General features: G+C 35.4%; 1 protein-coding gene across 5 annotated transcripts in view; it reads left to right on the top strand.

Annotated features, from left to right (window-relative positions):
- Positions 1 to 17,624, top strand: part of SLCO6A1 (solute carrier organic anion transporter family member 6A1) — a 94,164-nt gene that overhangs the window by 2,104 nt on the left and 74,436 nt on the right. For 4 of the 5 annotated variants that reach the window (XM_077863317.1, XM_077863323.1, XM_077863301.1 and 1 more), the window contains exons 2-4: positions 10,184 to 10,444; positions 12,954 to 13,136; positions 15,401 to 15,497. In XM_077863317.1, the coding sequence (XP_077719443.1) occupies positions 10,184 to 10,444; positions 12,954 to 13,136; positions 15,401 to 15,497 (541 nt within the window). The remainder of the gene's footprint in view (positions 1 to 10,183; positions 10,445 to 12,953; positions 13,137 to 15,400; positions 15,498 to 17,624) is intronic. The other variant, XM_077863309.1, reaches the window with a different exon arrangement.

The following is a 17,624-nucleotide window of genomic DNA, read 5'->3' on the forward strand; positions in this document are numbered from 1 at the left end:
GGTGCAAAGGTGATACAAAGAATACAGGTGGCCCCTCACCCGCATCCTCCAGTTGTCTGCATTTTACCACATTTGTTCCTTCACCATAATACGTACAGACTTTTTCAGACATGGTGCCCATTGCTGCTAAAGATTCCAGGGTGTGTTCTCCCAAAGTGAGGACACTTTTCTCACTAACCACTTTTCAGACAGGAATATCAGTGCAACACTACCATCAAATTAGGAATTGGTGGCCCCACTCAGATACTGCCAGCTGCCTCACTATTATCTCATTTTCCTTTCTGGTCCCAAGTTCTATCCAGGAACACACATTGGATTTAGCTGTAATATTTTAGACTTTAATCTGTAGCAGTTCCTCGCTTTCCCCCCTGTTTCTTATGTCCATGCAAATCTTAAGGTATATGGGTCTTTCATTCTGTATGTTGAATTTCAACCTGGGTATAGTTTGATGTGTCCTTATGACCAGACTCGGGGCATGCCTGCCTGATTGCATCCAGACTATAATGAAATTGGTGTCGGGCATAATGCCAGAAGATATAGCCATAAAGGTGGGATTTTAGGATTGGTTTTATTATGCCTTTAGTCTTGAGGTTCTGAGCCGTTTGGGCCGTGGGAGAGATGGGTAGTCATTTTTGGCATGTAGTAGCATTGTAACGAATCAAGCTACCACTTGTGTTTGATTGCGATGAGGTACAGGTGGAAACATGTATCTTAGAAGCCCAATTGGCTCTACCCTTTACCTTCTGGTAGTGGTAATGACTGTAAGTAAGGGTGCTGGTGATGGATGGAATCTTTTGAATGTTCTTATGAGGAGAAAATGACAAATTCAGTTCTGCTAACTCTCAGCTCAAGTCTGAGAATGCTGGAGCCCCCCTCACAGCCCTAAAAGAAGTTCTCATTTCTTTTAACCATAGAGCTTATATTTTTGGAAATCAAACACAAATTTAAGCGTATGGGTTGATGAGTTATAATGGCATTTGAATGCACAATCTAGTCAAGTTTGTCTTGCATCTTGTCTTCTGTTAAGTATCCAAAAAGAGTTATTAATTTTTTTTAGTCCATTAAGTTTGTTGTGTATTAGGCCAGGGTGGTGACTTCTGAGCTCCTTACATGTAGAACTGGAACAGTATATAAGTGTTTGTGTGGACACATATTTTCATTTAGAGAAGTGATTTTTATACCCAGGAGTGGAATTGCTGGGTCCTATGGTGACTATGATTCACTTTTTAAGTGTGTAAATTTTTCATATATGTGTTTTATTAGTGTGAGGAAGTTGCCTTCCATTTCTACTGAGTATTTCTATTAAGAAAATGTGGTGGGTTTTGTTAATTGCTTTTTTGTTGTTGTTGTTGTTTTGGCATTCCTTTATTGTATTAATATAATGAATTACATTGATTTGTTTTCATATTTTGGTATGAAATTAAGAAGCCCCATGGCTTTTGCACTTTTAAATTTGGTGAAACATTCAAAATAATTGTAAACAGAGGCAACTTATTTGAAGAGTTTTGTCTTTCAACAAGGTACTTGTCAAAAATTCTCTGAGAGTATTTTGGCAGAAATATTTCAATACAAAAAAACTTATTTAGTAGTGTTTCCTTAAGCTTACTAGATATTTATAAACCCCTAGAGAGTGATTTCTCAATTAAAATGTGACCTACAGTGAAGAGTCATTTGGGGCTTCACATTTATTAACTATATAATTGGAGATCCGTACCACTTCCTCATTCTGGCTGAATGATTAACTAGAAGGATATGGGACTCAGGAAGATGTTATACTCATGGCTATGACTTATTACAACAAAAGGATACAGATTAAAATAAGTAAAGAGAAAAGGCCCATGGGACAAAATCCAGAAGAAATCAGGCACACACTTCCATGTATCCTTTCTCAGTGGAATTGCATGGACATGCTTGATTTTTCCAGCAGCAACGTGTGTTAACAGATGCAAACAGTTACCAAACAAGGAAGACTATGTGAGTCTTGGTGTCTAGGGCTTTTTTTTTTTTTTTTTTTTTGATCAGTCACTTAAGCATGTAGCATCTGTGTGATTGACCTCAGCTATTCAGACACCATTACCCCACTCTTGCACGCACAACAAAGAATACATTCACCAGAAATCATATTATTAGCATAAATTATGTGATCACACTGATACGTGGCCCAAGGCCTCAGTCATACAACAACACATGTTCACCTTGAATCACTTGTTTAATATAAACGGTTAGATCAGAGGGTTCTGTGTGGTCCAAGGCCTCAAGCAGAATATTCCAAGGGCTCAGAGTTATCTTCCAGGAACCAACCAAAGGCCAGTCTTGAAGATAGGGATTCTTTGAGCATCAAGGCCTGCTGAAGTAATGCTTTGCTGCAAAACTACACAAAGCCACTTGGATGACTTGCAGCTAATATGATGAGAACAATTAGAAAAAAGCTCATATTAAAAGTATACTTTTAGAATATATTTCAGAAAAAAGTATGAATAACATTTTATTAGCAATAAATATGGCTAAGAAATTAAGATATGTGAGTACATATCAAGAATCATATTTTTAAAAAGTTATATAATATAAAGGTGTTTGAAAAGTTTTTGAATAAACTTAGCTTCATTAATGTAATATAACTAATTTGCCTATAAATTACAAAAATTATATGATTTTTAAATATACTACTACATAACAGGCATTGAACCAGGAAAAGAACAAACCATCAAAGATAGAATCTAAAGTTGGTTATCTGGTGTGATTAGGCTTGAAAGCAATGAAAAAAAGCAGTATTTGTGCCCGTGAAAAAGGTATACTTGAGGTTTATGTCATGTAGTAATAAGAGTTATTTAAAATGTTGCCTAGAATGAAGTTCTTATTGAAGGCAATACTATGGGAGATGAATAGCTTCTTCAACTGACTTCTTTGGTAGGATTTTTGACTAGAAGGGTTCGGGGGTTGATTGACTGCTTCCAACTTCCCTGGGAAGTTTACAGAAAGATAATAAGAAGGTTAGGGCATGGTCAGGGAAATGTGTGAGCTTCTCTGATGGTTCTATGAGATTCTCATCATTTTTAGCCACACACTGCATGTCTTGAACAGTTCCAACCCAGAATTACAACCTAAGCTCAATGCACAGATTCACCAGACCAGTTTTGCTAGAGTTGAGATATTGACTGGAGAAGAGTGGAACTGTAAGAATTGGGGTAAGGGCATTTGGCTGGAATTCAATGAATCTGAGGACCATAAGTCCCCAAATCCTAAACCTCCTCTCCCGGTAGGAGCAACTATTTCTAAAGAGAGCAATTCCTTTCTTGAAGACACCAAACTGACCTCACCCAAGTTAAGGGAGTGCTGATTGCCCTTATGATGCACCCCACCAACCCTTATTGCCGCTAGACTTATAACTATAATTAGATCCCAGCCTTTCCAGAATGACTAACATAAAATCTATCCTGGGAGATACTCTACACCACAAATTTGCCTGCCACTTCAGTGATATTTCTAGGAACAATTGGCTTCGAGTATGAGGGCTATCTCTTCTAAAATGAAGGAAAAGTTTCTTGTTTTACTCACTGTTAAGCATAATCTTCAGTGAAGTTGTGGGTTTTTGAAAGTAGAAGTGTGTTATGGTAGCACTATAGCTTCACTGAGGAGCAGCTCTGAAAAAATAGAGGTAAAGGAAATCTTCCTAGTGGGCAGACCATCGAGCAATACGTCTGATGGTCCAGATTGCCTCAATACCATGTTGCAACTGCCCAATGGTTTGACCATTTGATGACTAGGAGAACTGGGTGAGTGGCATGTTCCTTTCAATAGGCAGAGTTATCCTATGTGGATATTCACTAAAAGAAAAACATCACAGTGGAAGCTTTCGATGAGATAAGTAGTCATCCTGTGAAATTAGCATCTTCCCCCAGTCATTGTATGTCTTGTTCAGCGAGCTCATATTTACAGTGACAATCCCATCAGGAGCGGAGGTTAGGCAAGAACTGAAGGCCTGGATTTATTTTTACCACTGCTGGTGTGGCTATTGTACTTATTAAATACCTTATACACACACCATCATGGTTGTCTTATTTATTATCACATTGCTTTAAATGAAGGAGTTCATTTTATTAGAGAAAAAGTGTCATCCGGAAGTTCATATTCATCATGGTCTTACCACATATCTCAATAACCAGAAACTCTTGGCTTTATAGAAAATTATGATGTCCTGCTGAAGACTCAGGTAAGGCCCAGTTAGGAGAGAACAATTAAAAAAATTGTGAATGCTTTTCTGTAAGGTGAGGCATATGCTTTGAGATAGAAACCTGCATATGTCATGTGTGATCAAGAAGTAGAAGAGGGGTTGAACAGTGAAAGAAGGCTGTAAATAGCAATTGTGTTTCCATAACCATTTAAAACTGCAGCAACTATGAATTTTTCTAGCATTTGTTTCATGTGTACACACACACACATATACACATTTGTGTGTGTGTATTTAATTTTTTTCTTTCTCCCTTACTGTTTGATAAAAGAATATTGTGGGATATATTGTTACAAATCCACCTCTGGGTTACAAAATGACCCTGAGAAGAGGAATTTAATATCCCAACCCCAGAGATAGACATAGTTACTGACAGGAGATTTATTATTTTTCTTGTTAAACATTTTTTAAAATTTAAATTCAATTTGCCAACATACAACATAACACCCTCAAGTGCCCTCCTCAGTGTGCATCACCCAGTTATCCCATCCTCCCATCCACCTCCTGTTCTGCCACCCTTTGTTCGTTTCCCAGAGTTAGGAATATCTCATGGTTTGTCTCCCTCTTTAATTTTTCCCACTCAGTTTCCCTCCTTTCCCTTATAATCCCTTTCATGGTTTCTTATATTCCCCATATGAGTGAAACGATGTGATGATTGTCCTTCTCCAATTGACTTACTTCACTCAGCATAATACCTTCCAGTTCCATCCATGTCAAAGCAAATGGTGAGTATTCATCTCTTCTGATGGCTGAGGAATATTCCATTGTATACATAGACCACATCTTCTTTATCCATTCATCTTTCGATGGACACTGAGGCTCCTTCCACAGTTTGGCTATTGTGGACATTGCTGCTAGAAACATCGGGGTGCAGGTGTCCTGCCATTTCACTGCATCTTATCTTTGGGGTAAATCCCTGGCAGGGCAATTGCTGGGTCGTAGGGCAGGTCTATTTTTAACTCTTTGAGGAACCTCCACCCTGTTTTCTAGAGTGGCTGCACCAGTTCCCATTCGCACCAACAGTGCAGGAGGGTTCCCCTTTCTCCACACCCTCTCCAACATTTGTTGTTTCCCATCTTGCTAATTTTCCCCATTCTCACTGGTGTGAGGTGGTATCTCATTGTGGTTTTGGTTTGTATTTCCCTGATGGCAAGTGATGCGGAGCATTTTCTCATGTGCTTGTTGGCCATGTGTAGGTCTTCTTTGGTGAAATGTCTGTTCATATCTTTTGCCCATTTCATGACTGGATTGTTTGTTTCTTGGGTGTTGAGTTTAATAAGTTCTTTATAGATCTTGGAGACTAGGCCTTTATCTGATATGTCGTTTGCAAATATCTTCTCCCATTCTGTAGGTTGTCTTGTAGTTTTGTTGACTGTTTCCCTCGCTGTGCAGAAGCTTTTTATCCTGATTAAGTCCCAATAGTTGATTTTTGCTTTTGTTTCCCTTGCCTTCATAGATGTGTCTTGCAAGTAGTTGCTGTGGCCAAGTTCAAAAAGGGTGTTGCCTGTGTTCTCCCCTAGGATTTTTGATGGATTCTTGTCTCACATTTAGATCTTTCATCCATTTTGAGTTTATCTTTGTGTCTGGTGTAAGAGAATGGTCCAGTTTCATTCTTCTGCACATGGCTGTCCAATTTTCCCAGCACCATTTATTGAAGAGACCGTCCTTTTTCCAGTGGATAGTCTTTCCTACTTTGTCGAATATTAGTTGATCATAGAGTTCAGGGCCCATTTCTGGGTTCTGTATTCTGTTCCATGGATCTATGTGTCTGTTTTTGTGCCAGTACCACACCGTCTTGATGATCACAGCTTTGTAGTACAACTTGAAATCCAGCATTGTGATGCCCCCGGTTCTGGTTATCTTTTTCAATATTCCCCTGACTATTCAGGATCATTACTGATTTCATGCAAATCTTAAGATGATTTGTTCCAACTCTGTGAAGAAAGTTCATGGTATTTTGATAGAGATTGCATTGAGTGTGTAAATTGCCCTGGGTAGCATAGACATTTTCACAATATTTATTCTTCCAGTGTTTTTCCATCTCTATGTTTTCCTCAATTTCTTTCAGAAGTGTTCTGTAGTTTTTAGGGTATAGATCCTTTACCTCTTTGGTTAGGTTTATTCCTAGGTATTTTATGTTTATGGTGCAATTGTAAATGGGATTGACACATTAACTTCTCTTTCTTCAGTCTTATTGTTAGTGTATAGAAATGCCACTGATTTCTGGGCATTGATTATCCTGCCACACTGCCGCATTGCTGTATGAGTTCTAGCAGTCTTGGGGTGGAGTCTTTCGGGTTTTCTATGTACAGTATCATGTCATCTGTGAAGAGGGAGAGTTTGACTTCTTCTTTGCCAATGTGAATGCCTTTTATTTCTTTTTGTTGTCTGATTGCTGAGGCTAGGACTTCTAGTACTATGTTGAATAGCAGTGGTGAGAGTGGACATCCCTGTCCTGTTCCTGATCTTAGGGGAAAGGCTCCCAGTATTTCCCCGTTGAGAATGATATTTGCTGTGGGGTTTTCGTAGATGGCTTTCAAGATGCTGAGGAATGTTCCCTCTATCCCTACACTCTGAAGAGTTTTGATCAGGAATGGATGCTGTATTTTGTCAAATGCTTCTTCTGCATCTGTTGAGAGGATCACATGGTTCTTGTTTTTTCTATTGTTGATGTGGTCTATCACATTGATTGTTTTATGACTGTTGAACCAACCTTGCATCCCGGGGATCCATCCCACTTGTCATGGTGAATAATCTTCTTAATGTACTGTTGGATCCTATTGGCTAGTATCTTGGTGAGAATTTTTGCACCCGTATTCATTCAGGGATATTGGTCTATAATTTTCCTTTTTGGTGGAGTCTTTGGTTTTGAGATCAAGTAATGCTGGCCTCATAAAAGGAGTTTGGAAGTGTTCCCTCCCTTTGTATCCTTCGAAACAGGTTTAGTAGAATATGTATTATTCTTTCATTAAACATTTGGTAGAATTCTCCTGGGAAGCCATCTGGCCCTCGACTTTTGTGTCTTGGGAGATTTTTGATGACTGCTTCAATTTTCTCACTGGTTATTGGCCTATTCAGGTTTTCTATTTCTTCCTGTTCCATTTTGGTAATTTGTGGTTTTCCAGAAGTGTGTCCATTTCTTCTAGATTGCCTAATTTGTTGACATATGGTTGCTCATAATATGTTTTTATGTTTTTAAAATCGTTTTTATTTCCTTGGTATTTGTTGTGATCTCTCCTCTTTCATTCATGATTTTATTAATTTGAGTCTTTTCTCTTTTGTTTTTAATAAGACTGGCTAATGGCTTATCTATCTTATTAATTCTTTCAAAGAACCAGCTCCTGGTTTTGTTGATCTGTTTTACAGTTCTTCTGGTCTCTATTTCATTGAGTTTTGCTCTAATCTTTATTATCTCTCTTCTTCTGCTTGGTTTAGGTTTTATTTTCTGTTCTTTCTCCAGTTCCTTTAGGTGCAAAGTTAGCTTGTGTTGAATTTTTCCAATTTTTTGAGGGAGGCTTGTATTGTGATGTATTTCCCTCTTAGGACTGCTTTAGCTGTATCCCCAAGATTCTGATTGGTTGTATATTCATTTTCATTAGTTTCCATGAATCTTTTAAATTCTTTTCTAATTTCCTGGTTGACTCATTCATCTTTTAGTAGGATGGTCTTTAAGCTCCATGTGCTTGAGTTTCTTCCAGATTTCATCTTGTGATTGATTTCTAGTTTCAAAGAATTGTAGTTTGAGGCAGATGACAATCCCAATCTTTTGGTCTCAGTTGAGACCTGATTTGTGACCCAGTATGTGGTCTCTTCTGGAGACCGTGTGCACTTGAGAAGAATGTGTATTCAGTTGCATTGGGATGGAATATTCTGTTTATGTCTGTGAAATCTTTTTGGTCCAGTGTATCATTCAAGGCCCTTCATTGTTGATGTTCTGCTTAGAAGATATGTCTTTTGCTGAGAGTGCTGTGTTGAAGTCTTATACTATTAGTGTATTATTATCTATGTCTTTACTTTGGCTATTATTAATTGATTGATATATTTGACAGCTCTCACATCAGAGGCATAAATATTCATAATTGTTAGATAGACCCTTTAAGTATTATATAGTATCCCTCGTCATCTCTTATTACAGTCTTTGGTAGACTCTAATTTATCTGATATGAGGATAACTACCCCAGCTTTCTTTAGAGGACCATTTAAATGGTAAATAGTTCTCCACCCTTTCATTTTCAGGCTGGAGGTGTTCTTAGGTATAAAATGAGTCTCTTGTAGACACCATATAGATGGCTTTTGCTTTTTTATCCAGTCCGACACCCTGAGTCTTTTGATAGGATCACTTAGCCCATTCACATTCAGAGTAACTATTGAAGGATTTGAATTTAGCTGACAGGACGTTTCTTGCTTTGGCCATTGTTCTTCTTGGCCACATCTAAAATGAGAGTTGAAGAAAATTCTTCTTTTTGATGCAGCAAAGTTTTTATATGTTGTTTCCTGCTGGTCTTGATCTGTCAGACTGTTGTTGCTCCAAGTCTGACTTACAGTTTCTTTTTCAGTAAAATTCCCTTACCAATTTGGTTAGGTCTATGATATGTTTGAGAAGTTATTTGTTTTTACCTTTTATACTTTTTATACAATTTATACCTGTGCAATTTACTTTTTATATTAAGAAAATCCATTCAGATTTATGATTAACCTAGATGATGGGTTAATATTACCTTGAGATGGTTATGATGACTGGACTCTGTGTCCTTGTTTTTATTCTTTTTTTGAAAGAGTAAGAATATTTTTATAAGAATGAGAATCATGCAATGTTAGAAGCATGACAATGTTGCTATTAGTTTGGTATGCTAGTTGATGAAATAGAGGAAGAAGGGTGAAAATGAGTCCTGAGTAGTCTAAAGGCTGAACTCAGCAATTTACTTGTTTTTTTTGGCCATAAACTTCATTATTCATGATCTGGACTTATTCTTCTTTACAAGGGGCCAAGGGGCCTATAAACTACATTTCCCAGTCTTTCTCACTGGCTTCCACTTAGGCGTTGCCATTGAGAGGCTATGGCAATAGATTTGAAAAAGGGGCAAAGGAAAGCCTCTTTTTTGTTTTTTCCTGTCTCTGGTGATGTTTTTGGCAATAGCCCAATGCAGGTGAATAAGAACTCCTGGATTTATGCTCAGGCATCACTGTAACAGCTCCATCAGCAGCAGCAGTGGGTGCTTCAGCAGCCAAGGCTTATGGCTCTGGCTCTGCAAATGTGTAAGTTTTGATGAGTAACTCTTTTCCCTTTTCACTCCAACAAACGTACTACTTTTGTAACCAATGTCTATATTAAATTCTTTATGTTTCAAATATTTAGTGTGATTATTTTTTTCCTAGTTGGTTAGAGAGGGATAGAGATACAGGTATATGATATCATTTACTTAATGTTTAGAACATGAAAACTCTCTATATTGTTCAAGGATATACACATTGTCCAAAAAAAGCATTTAAAAGGGTCAGAAATGATAAACTTCAAATATAGGATATGGGTTACAGAGAGAGAGGGGAATGTGTTTGGGGAACACATGATAGGCTTCAAATATTTTGATGTTTTATTTCCTGTTCTGGTTTGTAGATAAATATTCATTAGATTGCTATTTATTCATTTTTATGATTGAAATATAATACATTAAAATAAAGATGAATACTAAGTAAGATGACTAAAAAAGATCAGTATTTTTCAATAAATAAATACAAAATTGGTACAAAAATTCAATTAGCAAATATTATTATTGATTAAGGCCTATTAGTGTTTTAGAAGTCAAATTGTGTGCTTATAGATCTTAAACAGTCAGAATACTGTAAAATAAACTTAAATCAATGCAAATTGTTTTGGTTTGTAATGAGTATCATGGTGTTCTGTTTTGTTTCTTAAAATGCATATTGCTTTCTTTTTATTTTCTTTTTATATTTTAGGTATTGTGTTTGGTCTCATAGATCTAAGCATTGATACTTTTCAGAAGGCCTATCATCTGAGCAATGTTGAGAATTTATTGTTATCTTTGACTTATGATATTTCATCTTGCCTGATAGTAGTGTTTATATCATACTATGGAGGAAAAGGAAACATACCAAGATGGATTACGTTTTCCTCCTTTTTGGTAGGATTTGGATCACTTTTATTTGCTTTTCCATACTTTAGTGATGGAAATTATCAATCAAGTATAAACATTGAAGGTAAGATTATAAAAGGTACATCTTATTATTCATTTAAACCATTGGCTTAGGAACTTAAAATAATTTATAATATCGGTCTGTACATCTACCCATCTGTACCTATGTATATTACCAAGTTTATTAAGATAATTAATTGTAGCTCCCTACTAACATATGTATGCCCTTCTCTCATCTTCTCATGATCATATATACTTTCAAGTAAGAGATAGGCATAGGAAGAAGAAAGAATATTTTGGGATAATTGTTTTATAAAATTGTTTTTCTTTTGTCAGTTTTCATATGTATTATAAACCTCTTGAGAACTTTGGTAATTCCTTATATCTCCCACAGTATATTTTCCCTAATCCTTTATTTTGACCTCAACACACATACATAAAAGCACAAATAAATACGTAAACAAACACACAGAAAAAGAAAGATCAGACTCCTACCATTTCAAAATGGGAGCTGCACTTTGGCATAGGGCTTGGAATTTAAAAATATTAGTGGCTTCTTCACTTTGTTCATTTAAAAAAAATTATTCCACACTCTTTTTGCTATTGCTTGTAGTTAAAGGCTATTTTGAAGTTTCACAGAACTATTTCTGACTCTGGTTGTGTTGGCTTCTTTCTTGCTATGTATAGGTCATAACAATGTTAAAATGTATTTAACCATTTTGGCAACTTTAAACTGGACTTTAGCAAGACATGGTGGAAAAAGTCAATGTGTGTATATATGTGTATATACATGCTTATGATATTTAAAAGTATGCTTATGATGTGTGCTCACAATATAAGTAAATAGTTCATATTAAATGCATTTATATATTTGTGTGCTATATAATTCATATATTAAACAGTTTGTTGATATATCATCAAAATATGAACTATATTATATTCACATACATTTATAATATTTTGTTCCCTTGGTGGAAAACATTTGTTTTCAGATGTTGGACAGCAGGGGATTTCAGGACTTTGATCGCTAGGAGAAGGGAAACACACAAATTGAATTTTATAGGAGAAGTCAAGAGTAGCACACTAGGGACATATTTGATTATCAGAAGGCTGAATGACACCCTTGAGTTTCATAATTATGAATTGAAAGTGAGATTTGCATCGTTGTTTATTTTCCTCCAGCCACATTCAGCTTTATAAGTGTAATAGTGAAGCTGGGAGAAGAATTTAATTTGATGAAGGTTGCAATTTTACCAAGGGATTGCATGATAAGAGGGCAAAGGATTTAAAAGTGCTAAGATGTCAATGGGAGAAATTAAGGACATGAGAGGACATTAGTTAGGATGGTGAAAAGGAGCAGGATCAAAACCCTAGTGGGTTGTAAGGATTGTTGGAATTGGTTACTAGAAGTGGTCCAGAAAGATAGGGGTGTTTTGAATGTGAAATGCTTGAAATTGCAATTAAGAAGGGTTTGTAGTTGTTGGTTTTGAAAGTTTAGAATTAAGTGGAACACATATATTTGGGAGGAGAAGAATTCAAGGGACTAAGAGATCAGGGAATTTAAAATATCACATTTATACTGATGTCACCACAAGTTTAATGTATCTGTGTAAAATTGAATCCTCAGTATTTTGAATCACAATTCTAAAACCTCCTCCCACTTGACATAGCGTCAACTAGCATTCGATATGGATACTGAACCAGACGAAAATTTCTATTAGCATACTATTTTGCTGTGTGCATTCTAGCCAGTTTTCCATGAAAATATTTTAAGAGCATTTGTTAAATTCCAATCAAAATGAACACATTCAGAATGATCTAAAAGCATTGCCTGGATCTACCAATCTAATAACAAATGCAATTCTAAGAAATACTCATTTACTACTGTTTTACAAGCATGTGAATAGGAAAAGCATAAGAAATAGACTGCCACCTAAACGAATTTAAAATCTCGTGAATTACTATGTAATGACTAACAGAAATAAATTTTTGTTGTATAATGCCTTCTCCTTATGAACCCATGTTCAAGAAGTTAGTGGGTCTGAAAAGGTAAATTATTTAAACAGAGTGACACAAAGTTAATGTGAAGATGGCTGAAAAAGTAGATATAGAACTAAACTGATAATGCAGAATTTGATAAACTGATAATACATATAATATAGAACATTAGAAATATTTTTTCCCTGGGTGTCAAAAGTCAGGGGTGCCAGATGCCAAATTTAAGAGAAACGTGTGTGTGTATATACACAATATATGTGTATATATATATATGTATGCATAGGTATGCACACATCATTGTGTATATACGTTATTGTGCATACACTTATATTTGGTTTATAATATGTTCATATTTTCCAGTATTCCCACAAATTTCCTTTCATAACTTTTTTTTCTGAGAATGTGATGGTTGATTTTAGAACTGCTACATTGAGTATAAATGAAATGTTAACTTAAAAAAAAATAAGGTGGAAATAGCTTTGTAAAAGGTAAAATATTTCATGAGAGATATTGCATATTTCTTGTATGTTTGACTTTTGACTCATTTAACAAAAAAGTAATTATCTTTTCAAAAGATATTTGCCAAGAAATGAAGACTTCCAAGATTTGCAAGAAATCCTCATCATTCTCAACAAAATATATAGCTTCCTTCATCCTGGGGCAGACTGTGCAGGGAATAGCAGGAATGCCTCTTTATGTCCTTGGAGTAGTCTTTATTGGCAATAGTGTTGCCACACACTCAGCTGGTATTTATATAGGTAAGTTTATTTTCCTCTCTAATATGATTGGCCTATTTTGATTTTTTATTGAGCTTTTATACCTTGGTGCACCTATCTAAACTGATACGCAAATGCTAATTGCTGGCCCTATAAGGGCCCTATAATAATTATAATAAATGATAACTGGTATGTTTGACTTCAGAATCACATTGGACTACCTAATTCTGAGGAACTTCTTGAAGTTTTGGAATTGTAGACAAGTCATCTGAAAGTCATTAAAGAGATAAAGGGAAATAGGAAAAATAAATATTTTTTTATTAAAGATTTTTCATTTATTCATGAGAGACACACACAGAGAAGCAGAGACATAGGCAGAGAGAGAAGCAGGGTCCAGGCAGGGAGACCAATGCAGGACTTGATCCCGGGACTCCAGGATCACGCCCTGGGCAGAAAGCAGGCGCTCAACCACTGAGCCACCGAGGCATCCCAAATACATACTTTCTTAAGTAATAAAAACTATAGTCTTTCTCTCTCTATATATGTGTCTAGTATATAATACACATAACATTTATACATATGTTTTCATATCAAACTGTACACGCCACATTTCATTTCTCTAGGAAAAAGTCTCAAATTGTTTGAATTGCTTGAATAGTCATATGTTTAAAGTGGGAACATAGTTGGGAAGTTGCTGCCATCATGTTCATAAGGGGATAGAAGTATTGTTTCATGCCTCCTCAGTACTTGATTCAGTGTGGTATTGAAATCATCATCATCCTTGTACTAAGCCCTTTATGTACATTAACTCGCTTCATCTTTTTGAGGAGCTCAGATATTTTGAAGTTAATGAAGGTATAATCTTGTTCATCCTATCAAGTAGAGAAGTGATAGGCTGTTTAATTAACTGCAGTGTAGTACCCTCTGTTTCCAGTGTTTTATGCCATGATATCCTACAGTAAGTTAGCCAGGGGCGTATCTCACAATGATCTGTATTTCTTTATGTTACAATAGCCCTGGTCTTGGTAGATCATTTATCTGTACAGAGTTATCTATCATGTTTTTATAATTAAATTTTTTAAAGTATTGTGAAGATGACAAGAGTAAATAGCATGTGGCCCCAAAATAATATTTTTTCCACCAGAAATAAGGAAAGTTATGTCAATAAATTAAAATAGATGATATTCATATTTATGTCTGCTTTTAGAAAAAAATTTGTAGTGATTTATTAGTGTTAGCTGAGGGTGGCAACAAATCTTTTTTTCTTTTGGTTCTACTGCATGGTAATTAAAATGCACATCTACACACTGCAAAAAGAAATCTACTTTATTGCCTCCCCCTGCCACTATGGCAGCTAAGGTGAAGTAAACAAAGCTTCCACAAATTAAAGTGAAATTGGGTATATTGAATTTATATTTATATTAAATGAAAATATATTTATATTACATTAAATATACAGATTAAATGAGATACAGTGATTTGTATAGTTGCCTTATCTAAGTTTCTTTAATACGTGCATTGGATGATACATATGATGGTTGATTTTATGTGTTAACTTCTTTAGATTTGTTTGGTCAAACATCAGTTTAGATGTTTCTGCTATACTTTTTTTAGATCTGAGTAACACAATTAGTAGATTTTGTTTAAAGCAGATTACAGGGGATCCCTGGGTGGCGCAGCGTTTTAGCGCCTGCCTTTGGCGCAGGGCGTGATCCTGGAGACCCGAGATCGAATCCCACGTCGGGCTCCCGGTGCATGGAGCCTGCTTCTCCCTCTGCCTGTGTCTCTGACTCTCTCTCTCTCTCTCCTTCTCTCTCTCTCTGTGTGACTATCATAAATAAATAAAAATTAAAAAAAATCTTTAGAAAAAAAAGCAGATTACATTATGTGAGTGAGCCTTATCTAATCAGCTGAAGGCTTTCATAGCAAAAATTGAGGTTTCCCAAAAGAGAAGCAATTCTTTCTCCAGACTGCTACATAGAAACTCTGCCTCAGTTTTCCCATCCTTCTGGGTGACCTTGTGGATTTTAAGCTTCATTATGGACTCAATATTGTAACTTTAACTCTTACCTGGATTTCAAGCCTGCCAGCCTGCCCTACAAATTTGGACTTGCCAATAAATTGCATGAGACAATTCCTTAACAATCTCTCTCAATATCCTATTGGTTCTGTTTCTCAGGAGGACCCTGACTCATATGATAAAGTATGCTATGAGGCTTTCAGAAGTAATCTATTTCAGTGATATAATTTTTATCGTGACAAAACTAGCTTATGTAGTTGTTTTATAATCAGTATTCATTTTACAGGCTTAATTGAATCTTCAGTAGTGCTTGGATATTCTTTGAGTTATATGATAGTAGCACTCCTTATTAAGGACACTGAGAACAGTACTTTTGCATTTAGGTAAGCCATTTTATTTCCTTATCTGTTGTTCACATTGTATAAAATATTTATTGGATAGATACTGTACCTATAAACACATATATTTAATTTTTAATAACCATATTTATAGGAAAAATATGTAATGTAACTGATATGCACATGTGTGTACATGTAAATCTAGAATGTACACTTTGATTTTTACTGTTTGAAATATAATTTTAAAAACACTATAATGACAACCTTATTACTAATTCTGCATATATGTTTTTGAAAAATTGTGGAGAAAACACATGACTTAAAATTTACACCTTAATCACTTTTAAGTGTATAGCACAGGAGTGTTAACCATGTGTACATTGTTGTGCAACAGATCGCTAGAAATTTTTCATCTTGCAAAACTAAGCTCTATATTCATCACACAGTAAATTCCATTTATCTGCTTCTCCTCAATCTCTGAAAGCCACCATTCTGCTTTCTATGACTCTATTTTATACATCATATAAGCAGAATCATGCAGTTTGTCTTTTTATAACTGTCTTATTTCATTTAGCATAATGTCCTTAAGGTTAACCCATGTTGTAGCATATGCTAGTATTTTCTTCCTTTTTAAGGCTAAATAATATTCCATTGCATGTATATACTTCTTTATTCATTTATCTGTCTATGTGGATTTAACTTATTTTGTCCACCCCTTGGACATAACATGTCTACCCCTTGTCTAGTGTGAATAATAATACAATTAACATGGGTGAGCAAATATTTTTTTTTGAAATTCTATTTTCAGGGGTGCCAGGGTGGCTCAGTTGGTTAAGCATCTGCCTTTGACTCAGGTCATGATCCCTGTGTCCTGGGATCTAGTTGCACATCGGGCTCCCTGCTTGGTGTGGAGCCTGCTTCTCCCTCTCCCTCTTGCTTGTGCTCTCTTTTCAAATAAATAACAAATATCTATCTATCATCTATCTATCTATTGAAATAAACAAATATTGAAATAATATATTTTTAAATATGTTTATAAATAAATACATAAATAAATATTTCCAATAAATAAATAATCTAAAAAAATTCTATTTTAACTTCTTTTGGATATATATACCCAGAAGTGGGATTGTTAAATCATCTATTTTTGATACTTTTGAGGAAGTTCCATGCTACTTTCCATATATGGTTGTACCGTTTACATTCCTACTAGTAGTACACAAGGGTTCTAATTTCTCAACATCTTTGCTAACACTTGTTATTTTCTTTCTTCTTCTTCCTCTTCCCCACCTCTTCTATCTTCTTTCTTCTTCTTTCTCTTTCTCCTTTTTTTAAAAATAGGCATCCTGACAGTTATAAAGTGAAAGCTTCATTGCGGTTTTGATTTTCATTTCACTGATGATCAGTGATGTTGAGCACCTTTTCATTTACTTTTGTCTATTTGTATGTCTTCTTTGGGGAAATGTCTAAACATTTAGTTATCTACATATAGTGCTTCTTCTAGCAACAGCATTCAAAGACACAGATGCCATATTCATCCCTGTGGTTTCTCATACAGTATTGCCTCTGACTAGGGAACATCTGATAAGACAATAAAGAATGACAGTATGACAACTATAGATTTCTCTGTCCCCTATTATTCAGAAATAGCTGACTTGATAGAATGATGTCATGACTTGGTACCCTCAACAGTTCTTTATTTAGGGTCATATCGTCTTCAGAGATAATTTTACTCATTTCTTTCTGATTTGAATGTCTTTATTCTTTTTCTTGCCTAATTGATCAGGCTAGTATATCTAGCGCTGTGTCGACTAAAAGTAGGTATCTTTGCCTTGCTCCTGATCTTACTTTGTCATATATGGTCTTTATTATGTTGATGTATATTCCCTATAAACTTAATTTGTTGTAAGTTTTTATTCTTTTGGCAAATGATGTTTCTACATGATCAAAGGATTTTTATCTTTTATGCTTATGCGGTGTATCACATTAATTGATATGCAGATATTGAACCATCCTTGTGTGCTTGGAATAAATCCCTCTTGATTGTGGTTTATGATCCTTTTAATGTATTGTTAAAATTGGTTTCCTAATATTTTGTTGAGGATTTTTGCTCATCAGGGATATTGGCTTATAATTTTCTTATAATATCCTTGTCTGGTTTTAGTTGTACAC

Source organism: Canis aureus, chromosome 2, assembly GCF_053574225.1.
Source record: "Canis aureus isolate CA01 chromosome 2, VMU_Caureus_v.1.0, whole genome shotgun sequence".
NCBI classification, from domain to species: domain Eukaryota; kingdom Metazoa; phylum Chordata; class Mammalia; order Carnivora; family Canidae; genus Canis; species Canis aureus.